Raw genomic sequence first — 12,124 nt, 5'->3', positions numbered from 1 at the left:
GCCAGAAGTGGATTCTAAGGAATAATAAATAATAAAGGATCATTGCTGGGACAGCTAAGTGACAACCCTTATGGGCACTCTAATGGTGGCCATAATGGTTTAGGTTACTCCAATAGCCATAACACTATAGAATGTATTAACTTGTTGGCAGAAACATTTGTGCCAAGAAGTTATAAACCAGTCTTTTTTTTATATTTTTATTATATTTAGGTTTCTCCTAAGATTTTTAAGAAAATGTCAGAAATGTGTGAAATTTTAATGTGCGGACTTCCCTTGTCAGAATTCCTTTGCTCAAATAAAATCCTGAATTAGCAGATTATGAAATCTCTCAGAAGCTGAAGCTATGTCGACAGCTGAGCGTTGGTATTAAACGTCTGCAGACAGAATCTCTTACATGCCGGACAACACTCGGCCTAATCTTATTTCTAGTCGCCTATTGTTTCTTTTTGATGCAACATAAACTTGTTATCATTTTACTGTGTCTTCTGACGTGTTGGTGTCCTCTGTCTGTGTCCAGATAAAGAATCCTATTATCCGCTGATTGATGTAAATTGGTGGGCGGACAATGCTGTGATTTTGGCTCGCTGCTCCGGTTCTTTGACAGTGTCCTCTGTGAAAACATTAAAGAACTTGCTTGGGAAATCATGTGAATGGTTTGAACTCTCTCCACAAGTTACTGCCGCTCACGATGGAGGCTTTCTCAGCTTGGAGGTAACATTTCAAAAATAAAAAGTGTTTGTTTATTTATTTTAATTAATAGAAGAGTTTTTATTGTGTATTAATGTCATATTAGCACATAATTATAGGTTTGAGAAAATGAAGTGTATAATTTTCATCCGTCAATGTTCAGTGAATGAGTGGATGCAGAATTAGAAAGCAATAGCACATAAAAGTCTAATGCACACAGCCCATATGCTTGTACTACTGAACTGTAGAAACTGTCGCCCGTATTTACCAAGCACATATCTTACACCAATCAAGGTACTTGGGATTTATCGAAACCTTTCTAGAGGAAATGTTGCTGAGTTGCCCATAGCAACCAATCAGATCGCTTCTTTATTTTTGAAAAGGCCTCTGAAAAATGAAAGAAGCAATCTGATTGGTTGCTCTGGGCAACTCAGCAACTTTTCCTTTGGGAGGGGGGGGATTTATCAAAACCTGTTCAAAGTACCTGAGTGATTTGTACCAAATGTATTACAGTAATTGTCCTCAAACCATATTTTCTAAACTAACTCAGATTATATTCCCTAAATACTCCTAACATCCCTCCAGCCGTTAAGAAAAAAAATTCTGAGCTTTAAAAAGCTGTGTATCATACCTTTCCCCTTGCTCACATTGTATAAGCTCCCGGCAGGAGAAAGTGGACGTTCTCCAGCAGGCACGACATCACTGAAGCCTGCGAGAGCTGTGCCTCACCATGCCCCGCATGCACTCCCTGAGTTTCGTCTCCTGCCAGGCTGGGAGGAGACCAAACTAACAGGGAACAGTACAGAGCCACCTAGTAAGCTTTTTTCCAATCACATTAGATGTTGAGAATTTTAACAGCAAAGTAAATAGCAAAGTGTCTTATAATCACATGAGGAACAGCCTGGACCCAAATCTGTCTTGATCACGGAGTTTGCAAAGAAGAGCTTCATAGTAGGAGAAAAACTTGGTTTGCTGAGGCGTGCACCACTATGGTATATGTTACAACCGCAGACACTCAGGTTTATTGTTACACAGACGACGCATTTTGAGAGCCACCTGCTCTCTTTTTCAAGTCTTATGAGGTTATACAGGACTAGTGCTTTATACACACCTTAACATGGAATTTGCGGTGTGGTGACTTAATCACATCCTGAACATCCCTTCCTGTTTACATTGGTATAACGAACAGGTGAGATAGAAGTACCTACATTTTACACAAAATATACATAAAAACAAGTTGCATTTATTTATAATGTATTAAAAAAAATATGTATAAAATGTATAAATAATCCTAAAAACCATAGGTTGTCTGGTGAGAATCTCCTTTTTATTTTTTTTATTTTTTTTTATTGGCATAATGGTTAGGGGAGCTTACTTTTTACTGATGTTTGGGCTGGAAGTCAAGAATTCGAGTCAAGCCGCATTTTTATCACCCAGCCGTTTAAAAACAAATGTTTTGTTGTTGTTTTTTTTTCTTTTTCTATGAGATACATAGATTGAAATATTATAGATAAATAAATAAGATAGGTATATCTCAAACTTTTAGAGAGTGTTTTTATGAGCAATCTTGAAAATGAATGTGACCATATGAGCCACTGGAGGGTGCTGGAGGGTATTGCCTTTTAGGGGGTTGGGCATGATCCACTGCTGAGGTAGCCGGAGGGCTTACCTCTCGTCCTATGCCAGCTGCTGCGCTGAGAATGATAAAGCTATTGATCTGTATGAGGAATCTAACGATTCCTCCTAAAAGTCCCCTAAGTGGATTAAAAATATGATTTCTCTACTCATTGGGGGACACAGACCTTGGGTATATGCTGTTGTTGCTAGGAGACTTGACACTATGGAAACCAAAAAGGTCGGCTCCTCCCAGCAGGATATCCCAGCCTACCGAGCCTGAGGTAATCAGTTTTAGCTTAGTGTCTGCAGGAGACAGATGCTGGTCTGGGGTTTCCCAGACCTGGTCAAACATTATTATTTTTTTTTCCAGATTAGGGACGTTTAGTTTCTTATTCCCTTTTCTTTTCCTGTTTTTAGGTGGGGACTCAGGAACATAGCATTCACTGTTTCCCCATTTGTAATTGAGGGGGCACAGGCATCGTGGATGTACTGTCGACCCCCTCTCGCCAACAGTCAGCACCTGGGGTTGTACCTCATGGGTCCGGGTCCCCCACTTTTCCCTGCTCGTCTCACTGTTACAGCCCGGCATGATGCAGGTGACTAAAAACTGACTGAAGACTTCATTAGGTAAGTTCTTCTGAATGAGGTGAGTATTTTTCCCCCTTTTCTTACAGGATTTAGGGACTTTCAACCTCTGGAGAACCCCTGTTTTGGGCCCACTCCTCTTTCTTATTACCTAAGGATGTGGGGACCGTCTGTTAACCCACCTTTTTTCTTACTGTCCCGGGGTCTCCCTACCACAGCAACTTGTCCGGGGCCAAGGGGTATTGGTCAGTGGTGTAGGACTGTCTCGGCGCCTGTCTGTTCAGGCGCCGGCACTTAAACACTTGCAGTTCTTTCTCCTCAGCAGCCGCGGCTGCCGACTTCTCCCTTCCCTGCTCTCACATATGCGCCGGCTTCGGCTCTGGCCGCATCATGTGTCTATGCGTCCGGAGCACAGTTTCTTCTCCTGTTGGCACCTGTAAGCTGCCGGCGGCATTTACCCGCTCCCTCTACCTTTCCCTTGCGCTCGCATATGCGATGGGGGTTGAGAGTGGGCGCCATTATCACCGGCCATGTGCGTCTTTGCGCCGGGCGTTTGCGGACTTTAGCTCCGCCCACCCACGGCCGGAGGCGATCGCGCCCTATGAGGTACAGGTGCACTAATTACTTCTGCCAATTAGCGCAGTGCGCACGCAGAGGGGCTCTAGGACCAATCAGAGGTGTCCTAGTCTAATCCGGCCCCTCTCTTCTCATTGGTCCTGCTTTCCCCTGCCTCTCTCTCTCAGCAGCTGACTAAAGTTCTCCTCACAGCAGCTGCCCTGTTAGGGACACAGACGCTGGTGAGACGGTTTAATTTTTTACTATGTCCAAGCCCAGATCTGTTCCTCCCTCTAAGCAGTTAACTGGGACCCTGGTCACCTATTATACTTGCAAGGGCTGCAACACTAAAATGTCTGGTTCTGCTGAACCCACTTGTTCCGCCTGCACCACTGCACCACCTGACCCCCCCCCCCGGTATTTCTACCTGGGATGCTCCCCCTGACCCAGTGGGCTCGGCTATCCCCCCAGGTTGAGTGTCCTCCCTCTCCCAGTCTATATATGACTTGGCACAGGCCTCCCGTTCCTTGGTGACTGCCTTGGAGAGGTCCTCCTTACACAGGCCCTCCAGGGAGACCTGCTCTCCCTCTTACTATGCTAAACACTTTCACAAGGGTCATAGGGGTGTTTCCTCGGACTCATCACCAGAGCCTTGTAGCAGACGCAGGCGCTCCCCTCACAGGTGTCGCCCCTCTGCTCCAGCTTCCCGCACATGTCTCTTCCAGAGGACGCTCCCCTGGTCACCATTCTGGATCTCCAGATCAGCGTACCAGGTCAGACCCGCCTTCTTCCAAGGCTGCCTCCACTCGTTCCCATTCTCCTGGAGAACTTGTAGATGAGGCTTCTGATTCTTCCTCTGACTCCGTGGACCGAACAGATACAACTGACAGAGTAGACACATTGGTTTCGGCCATAAGGGACACCTTCCATCTAGAGGAGCCAGGAACTTTGGACGTAGCTCCAGAAGTTTCCTTTTACCGTATCCGACCGGAACCCAAGGTTTTCAGCTCCCATTCTGAATTTGAAACCTTACTGGAATCTGCCTGGCGGCACCCTGATAAGAAGTTTCAGGAAGCAAAGAAGGTTCAAGCGTAGTATCCCTTCGCCAAGGACCTCATTGCAAGAAAGTGGAGACCTTGGCAAAGTTTCACTTTGAAGCAGCCGTTTCTTCACTTCTTCCTGCATTTGCTTCGGCCTGGGTATCTAAAGCCCTTTCAGTCTGGGCTTCCCAACTCCGCCAGGGTATCCTTTCTGTGTTTCCCACGGAGGACTTGGCTGATTTAGCTCTCCAACTTTCCAAAGCTGGAGACTTTCTGTGTTCTGCTTCCATGCAGTCGGCCCGCTGTGCTGCCTTTGCCACAGGCAACCTGGTGGCCCTCCGTCGATCCATGTGGCTCAAAGCCTGGGATGCGGACGCCGCTTCCAAGAAGTCTCTGACTGAACTTCCCTTTACTGGTTCTCAGCTCTTTGGTAAGCACCTAAATGAAATTATCTGAGGCGACTGGGGGTAAAAGTTCCTTACTACCTCAGAATAAGGCTCGCAGTACTGCTTCCCATCGCAAGTCAACCTCCTTTCGGTCCTTTCTGACCTTTGGTGCCAATAAGGGGGCCAGGCAGATGCCTTCGCAAGACAAAAAGGCTCCCTCCTTCCTAACCCGTCCCTCCTGGAAATCGGACAACCGTTCCGGATGTTTTACGGCCAAAGCGGGCACCCGCAAACCTACTTCTGCCTGAAGGGATGCCCCCCACCCGCAGATTTTTCTTGGGTGGGAGGTCGTCTGTTACTCTTCCGGGATGTCTGGGCCGCACATGTTCAGGACTCCTGGGTCAGTGAAGTGGTATCCAATGGTTACCGGATCGAGTTTGCCTCCCTTCCAAGGGACCACTTTTTTCTTTCCTGGTCCCCCCTCTCTAGCAAAGGCTATTCGAGGCGCACTACAGTCACTTCTCATCCAGGGAGTAATTGTCCCGGTTCCTCCCAGGGAGCGTTTTCAAGGTTTTTACTCTAACCTCTTCGTGGTACCCAAGAAAGGGGGTTCTGTACGCCTAATCTTGGATCTGAAGCGCCTCAACCAGCATCTTCTCCTTCGCCATTTCCGCATGGAGTCTCTCCGGTCGGTCGTGGCGACCATGGATCAAGGGGAGTTTCTTTCTTTGGTGGACATCAAGGATGCCTACCTCCATGTTCTGATTTTCCCAGGAAACCAGCGGTACCTCCGCTTTGCTGTTCCGGAAGGCCATTTTAAGTTTGTGGCTCTCCCCTTCGCCTGGCCACTGCTCCGAGGGTCTTCACCAAGATCCTGGTGCCGGCGATCCTATGGACCAGAGGTGTCTCAGTGATTCCTTACTTGGATGACCTCCTGATCAAGGCACCGACCAGAGCCCAGAATCTAGAGTCTCTCCCTCACCCTTCAGGCCTTGTCTCGCTTCGGCTGGATGGTCAATCAGGACAAGTCCAACCTCTCTCCCACCCAGTCCATGATATTTTTGGGACTCCAGTTCAACACGACGTCTGCCCGGGTTCGGCTTTCGCTGGACAAGCGGCTGACTCTCTTGTTGGGGGTTCGGACACTTCGGTACCCCTCCCAGGTTTCCATTCGCTTTTGCATGGAAGTCCTGGGTTGGATGGTGGCGGCCATGGAGGCTGTTCCGTTCGCTCAGTTTCATTTCCGACCCCCTTCCCTTGTCTCTCGATCGCAGGATTGTCCTTCCTCGGAGGTCCCGCCGGTCCCTTCTGTAGTGGCTTCGCTCCCCCCTACTTCTTCAGGGGTGCTCCTTTCTGCCCCTCCACTGACAGGTCATTACGACGGATGCCAGCCTTTCAGGTTGTTTTTTTTTTTTCTGTGACCGGATAGTCCAGGGCCTCTGGTCCCCCCGAGAAGCCCTTCTCCCAATCAACGTATTAGAGCTGAGGGCAATCTATCTCTGCCTGTTACATTCGGAGTTCCTTCTTCAGGGCCGCCCGGTTCGTGTCCAGTCGGACAACTCCACTGCTGTGGTGTACACCAATCGCCAGAGCGGCACTAGCAGCTCCGCGGCGATGGCCGAAGTATCCAAAATTCTCCTCTGGGCTGGAATTCCAGCCATCTCAGCGATTCACATCCCGGGAGTAAACAACTGGGAAGCGGACTTTCTCAGCCGGTCCTCAGCCTACCCCGGCGAGTGGTCCCTTCATCCGCAGGTATTTGCGGAAATCTGCACCCTCTGGGGCACTCCAGACGTGGACCTCTTTGCGTCCCGCCACAATCTGATGGTTCCTCTCTTTGTGACGAAGTCCCGGGACCCTCGTGCTCTAGCCGTGGATGCTCTGATGATTCCTTGGTCGGGCTTTGCCCTACCCTATCTTTTCCCTCCTCTTCCTCTCCTTCCCAGGCTCCTGAGGAAGCTCAAAGCAGAAGGCGTTCCCACTATTCTCGTGGCTCGGAGGGCATGGTACGCCGTCATGATCTGGCTTCTGGACGACGTGCCGCTGCGCCTTCCACTTTGCCCAGACCTTCTCTCTCAGGGTCCCCTGTGCCACCCCAATTTACTGTCGCTGCATTTTATGGCGTGGTGGGTGAGACCACAGTTCTAAGGGCACGAGGTTTCTTTCTCCAGGTGATTCACACCATGCTCAGGGCGCGCAATCCCTCCTCTGCAAAGATTTACCACCATACTTGGGGGTCTTATTTTCATTGGTGTGAATGTCAGTCTTTTTCTCCAGTTGTGTTCTCCCTCCTCCGACTCCTTTCCTTTTTGCAGTAGGGGCTGGAAGAACAATTGGCTCTCAGCTCCCTTAAGGGTCAGGTTTCGGCCCTTTCCATCCTCTACCAACGCCCTCTAGCGTCCGATTCTCATGTTCTGACTTTTCTTCAGGGAGTGGCCCACGCGGCCCCTCCTTACAGGTCCCCTGCACCTCCCTGGGATCTGAACATGGTCCTTGGTGCCCTGCAGGGCGCTCCCTTTGAACCCCTCAGGGAGGTTTCCCTTTGTCTCCTTTCCTGGAAGGTGGTGTTCCTTATTGCAATTACCTGTATTAGACTGGTTTCCGAGCTGGTGGCTCTCTCCTGACACTCTCCCTTCCTGATCATTCATCAGGACAAGGTTGTTTTTCGTCCGGTTCCATCTTTTTAACTTAAGGTGGTTTCCACTTTCCACTTCAATGAGAACATCGTCCTCCCGTCCTTTTACCCCGCTCCATCTCATCCCAAGGAGCGTTTGGATGTGGTGCGGGCTGTATGAACCTACCTCTCTATCACTTCTTCCTTTCGTCAGTGGAAAGGACACCATTTCGCGGTGGATCAGGTCTGCCATTTCGAAAGCTTACCGTTGTAAAGGGAAGAACCCTCCCTTTAAGGTTTCAGCTCATTCCACGCGTTCTGTCGGAGCTTCCTAGGCTCTCTGTAACAGGGCTTTGGCCTCACAAGTCTGTAAGGTGGCTACCTGGTCGTCCTTTTCTAGGTCCAAGGATTTAGGCTGGGCGTTGATGAGTCAGTGAGTCAGGTCTTCTCCTTTTATATATAAGATATATTATTATTATTATTTTTTCCTGCCAAATTCATTTTAAGTCCTGCAATAAAGACCATCTAGAATCCCTCTATATATCAACGGAAGCATATGGCATTACAGTAAGGCAGTGTTTCCCAACCAGAGTGCCTTCAGCTGCTGAAAAACTGCCAAAGGCTGCCTGGGCATGCTGGGAGATGTAGTTTTGCAGCAGCTGGAGGCACCTTGGTTGGGAACCACTGCAGTAGGGCCCAATAGCCAAAACACATTGCTCACAGATGTCTAGGTCCAACTTTTAGGCCTGCCTGAGACCTTAGTAAGATCTCAAGTTAAGTTCCCTTAGCTGCAGAATTTTTTTTAAACCGTTTTATTAATTGGACACCAGTTATCTGTATGTTTCGATTATAAAATACAACATTCCTGGTCTGCATGTGAGCGATGTTGGGTTCTGGGAAGTGAAGTTCAGTTAGTGAGATCATTGCATTAGCTAGTAGATAGTTTCTCCTCCAATATGGCTTTTGGTAATCAATAAATATAGCTGCAGCCTGGGGCAGAAATGTATAGAATGGAAAATAGCACACAGGATTTATAACACATATAGCAGTTTAATTGTCAACCCAGAGACACCAGCCCTGAGCAATTTTGTTTCTAATCCCTGGAAATATGCTGTAACCCCTTAATCACTGGGCTTGTTTGGGTCTAAAGAGTACCTGGTATTTGGAAAAACTTTTGACTTGTCAAAAGTTTTTATTGGCGGGGATCTGAGTGTTCAGACCTCCACCGATCAGGTGAACGATCCAGGAGAAGTCTGCTTTGTGTGACGGAATCGAGACCTGTTCCATAGGCTTAAATTGTGTGTGCCTCGATCAGGTGACACTGAGCCGGGAGAGAACACGATGAGTGAGAATCTCTCCCGACTCTGTTTTCTGCTCGGTGGACATTTTAAACACTCAGAGCCTTGCTGATCCAAATTGGGCTCTGTAATAAAAAAAATAAAAAATAAACGTAAAAATAAATATACCATATATACACTGCTCAAAAAAATCAAGGGAACACTAAGATAACACATCGTAGATCTGAATGAATTAACTAGTTGTATGAAATACTTTCGTCTTAACATAGTTGAATGTGCTGACAACAAAATCACGCAAAAATTATCAATGAAAATCAAATTTATCAACCTATGGCGGTCTGAATATGGAGTCACACTCAAAATCAAAGTGGAAAACCACATTACAGGTTGATCCAACTTTGATGTAATGTCATTAAAACAAGTCAGAATTAGGCTCAGTATTGTGTGTGGCCTCCACGTGCCCGTATGACCTCCCTACAACGCCTGGGCATGCTCCTGATAAGGTGGCGGATGGTCTCCTGAGGGATGTCCTCCCAGACCTGGACTAAAGCATCCACCAACTCCTGGACAGTCTGTGGCGTTGGTGGATGGAGAGAGACATGATGTCTTAGATGTGCTCAATCGGATTCAGGTCTGGGGAACGGGCGGGCCAGTCCATAGCATCAATGCCTTCCTCTAGCAGGAACTGCTGACACTTTCCAGCCACATGAGGTCTAGCATTCTCTTGCATTAGGAGGAACCCAGGGCCAACCGCACCAGCATATGGCCTCACCAGAGGTCTGAGGATCTCATCTTGGTACCTAATGGCAGTCAGGCTACCTCTGGCAAGTACATGAAGGGCTGTGCCAATCCCCAAAGAAATGCCACCCCACACCATTACTGACCCACCGCCAAACCGGTCATGCTGGAGGATGTTGCAGGCAGCAGAACGTTCTCCATTCGTCTCCAGACAATGTCACATCTGTCACATGTGCTCAGTGTGAACCTGCTTTCATCTGTGAAGAGCACAGGGCGCCAGTGGCGAATTTGCACATCTTGGTGTTCTCTGGCAAATGCCAAACATCCTGCACAGTGTTGGGCTCTAAGCACAACCCCCACCTGTTGACGTCGGGCCCTCATACCACCCTCATGGAGTCTGTTTCTGACCGTTTGCGTGTACACATGCACATTTATGGCCTGCTGGAGTTCATTTTGCAGGGCTCTGGCAGTGCTCCTCCTGCTCCTCCTTGCACAATGGCAGAGGTAGCGGTCCTGTTGCTGGGTTGTTGCCCTCCTATGGCCTCCTCCACATCTCCTGTTGTACTTGCCTGTCTTCTGGTAACGCCTCCATTCTTCTTGCCACAGCTCGCATTGATGTGCCATCCTGGATGAGCTGCACTACCTGAGTCAATTGTGTGGGTTGTAGACTCAGTCTCATGCTACCACTAGAGTGAAAGCACTGCCAGTATTCAAAAGTGACCAAAACATCAGCCAGGAAGCATAGGTACTGAGAAGTGGTCTGTGGTCACCACATGCAGAACCACTCCTTTATTGGGGGTGTCTTGCTAGTTGCCTATAATTTCCACCTGTTGTCTGCTCCATTTGCACAACATCATGTGAAATTGATTGTCAATCAGTGTTGCTTCCTGAGTGGACAGTGTGATTTCACAGAAGTGTGACTGACTTGGAGTTACATTGTGTTGTTTAAGTGTTCCCTTTATTTTTTTTTTGAGCTGTGTATTTTTTTTTTTATATAATAAGAACTTTGACTCCCTGCTCTACACCACATGACTCACGGACTGAACACTTCAGACACAGACCAGATCAGACAAGTTTTTGATTTAATTTTTCATTGACATTTACACTTTAAAGGGGTTTCTGGGAATAAAACTTATTCCCTAGGAACACCCTCGTTTTCCAAAACGGGGCCCATCTCTTACCTTGGAGCGCTCTGGCTTCCACTTTCTGAGACGAACTGTTCGGACGCACTGTGATCAGACACTTATGCTCACTCTTGTGGTTGGGGATAAGTTGTATTTGCTGCATAACCCCTTTAAAAATCAGCAATATTAGATTGGTAGGGGGATTGGCACCCCATGAATCAGCTGTATCTCCGAGCTTGCATACACAATGAACAGAGCTGGGAACATTATGTAGTGTCCATTCTGGTTTAACACGATTCAGTTCTAATTTACTTCAATGGATTATAGTGCGGGTGAACAGGAGACCGATGCGGGGTCAGTGAATTAAATACGTAGCTACAGTCCGGCGCAGTGTCCCTCTGAAGGTCTGCTTCTATCTTCGGTGAATTGTGCACTGGAGGCTGGCCCAGCGAATATTTATGATCGCTGGTCACGTGAGCGCTCAGTAGGCGCAAGCGCTCATATGACCAGCGACCGTGATAGAAGCAGACCTTCTGAGGGACAATGCGCCAGACAGAAGCTACGTATTTAACTCACGGACCCCGCATCGGTCTCCTGCTCACCCGCACTATAACCCAGTGTATAGGGTTTAGTATGGGTGAACAGGATTACTGTTTTCCTTTTAATGCCTCACTAAACAATGTACGGAGCTCTCTACTTCCGGCTGTATATGCGGGTGCGTCATCTCAGCTGATCAGCGGAGGTGCCGATGTCAACACCCAACCAATCTGATATAGATAGCCCATGCAAGTGCTGAATGTGCTAGTGTCCAAGTAGGCCCATAAAGAATGAATGGAGTGGTGGCCGTTCATGGTTTGTTCATTCAGGGCCGTTTTACTCCATTTTGGGGGTTGCAATGGTCATACACTACTGATCTGCACTGTGAATAGGGGATAACTTTCTGCAATGAGAATACCCCTTTAAACTTATACATTCACATGAGACAGGTCTAAGGCTGAGTTTACATTGCCGTTCGCATCCGTTAAGGGTCTGATGCAAACGGCTACTTTTTGGCCACGAAGCACCCCATTCACTTGCTTGGGGACTGTCGGTGATCTGGTAAGTTTACAGGAATTTAGCGGAGGAAAAAAGAGTTTGCTCTATGTTTTTTTCTCCGCTAAACTCCATTTCTTCTGGACAGAGTGCCAATGGAACCCTGAATAGTGGAGCCAGACAGCAATGTAAATGAGGACTAAATAGTTTTCTTTTGGTCTCCTTCAGGTTGGGATATATCAGTCTCCCTTTTGTTTCCTGTACACAGTAATGGAACAGACTTTAAAAGTATATGCAGTAAAATACGTATATAATGCATGGTATGTTTTTTTTTCCCACCTACTATAGGAGCCTTTTGTTGATAGATGACAGTGTATGCTTGCAATCTATAGGGGGTTAACATCGGGAGCACTGCAGAACCATATGTGAAGATTATGTTTATATATAT

General features: G+C 47.6%; 1 protein-coding gene across 3 annotated transcripts in view; it reads left to right on the top strand.

The window, feature by feature from the left end:
• Positions 1–12,124, top strand: part of NBAS (NBAS subunit of NRZ tethering complex) — a 701,350-nt gene that overhangs the window by 111,375 nt on the left and 577,851 nt on the right. For all 3 annotated transcript variants that reach the window (XM_056564221.1, XM_056564220.1, XM_056564222.1), the window contains one exon: positions 518–711. In XM_056564221.1, coding sequence (XP_056420196.1) covers positions 518–711 — 194 coding nt within the window. The remainder of the gene's footprint in view (positions 1–517; positions 712–12,124) is intronic.

The sequence above is a fragment of the Hyla sarda genome, chromosome 3 (genome assembly GCF_029499605.1).
Source record: "Hyla sarda isolate aHylSar1 chromosome 3, aHylSar1.hap1, whole genome shotgun sequence".
In the NCBI taxonomy this organism is placed as follows: domain Eukaryota; kingdom Metazoa; phylum Chordata; class Amphibia; order Anura; family Hylidae; genus Hyla; species Hyla sarda.
The sequence above is the reverse complement of the archived record's forward strand: the minus strand, read 5'-3'. Positions and strand labels throughout refer to the sequence as shown.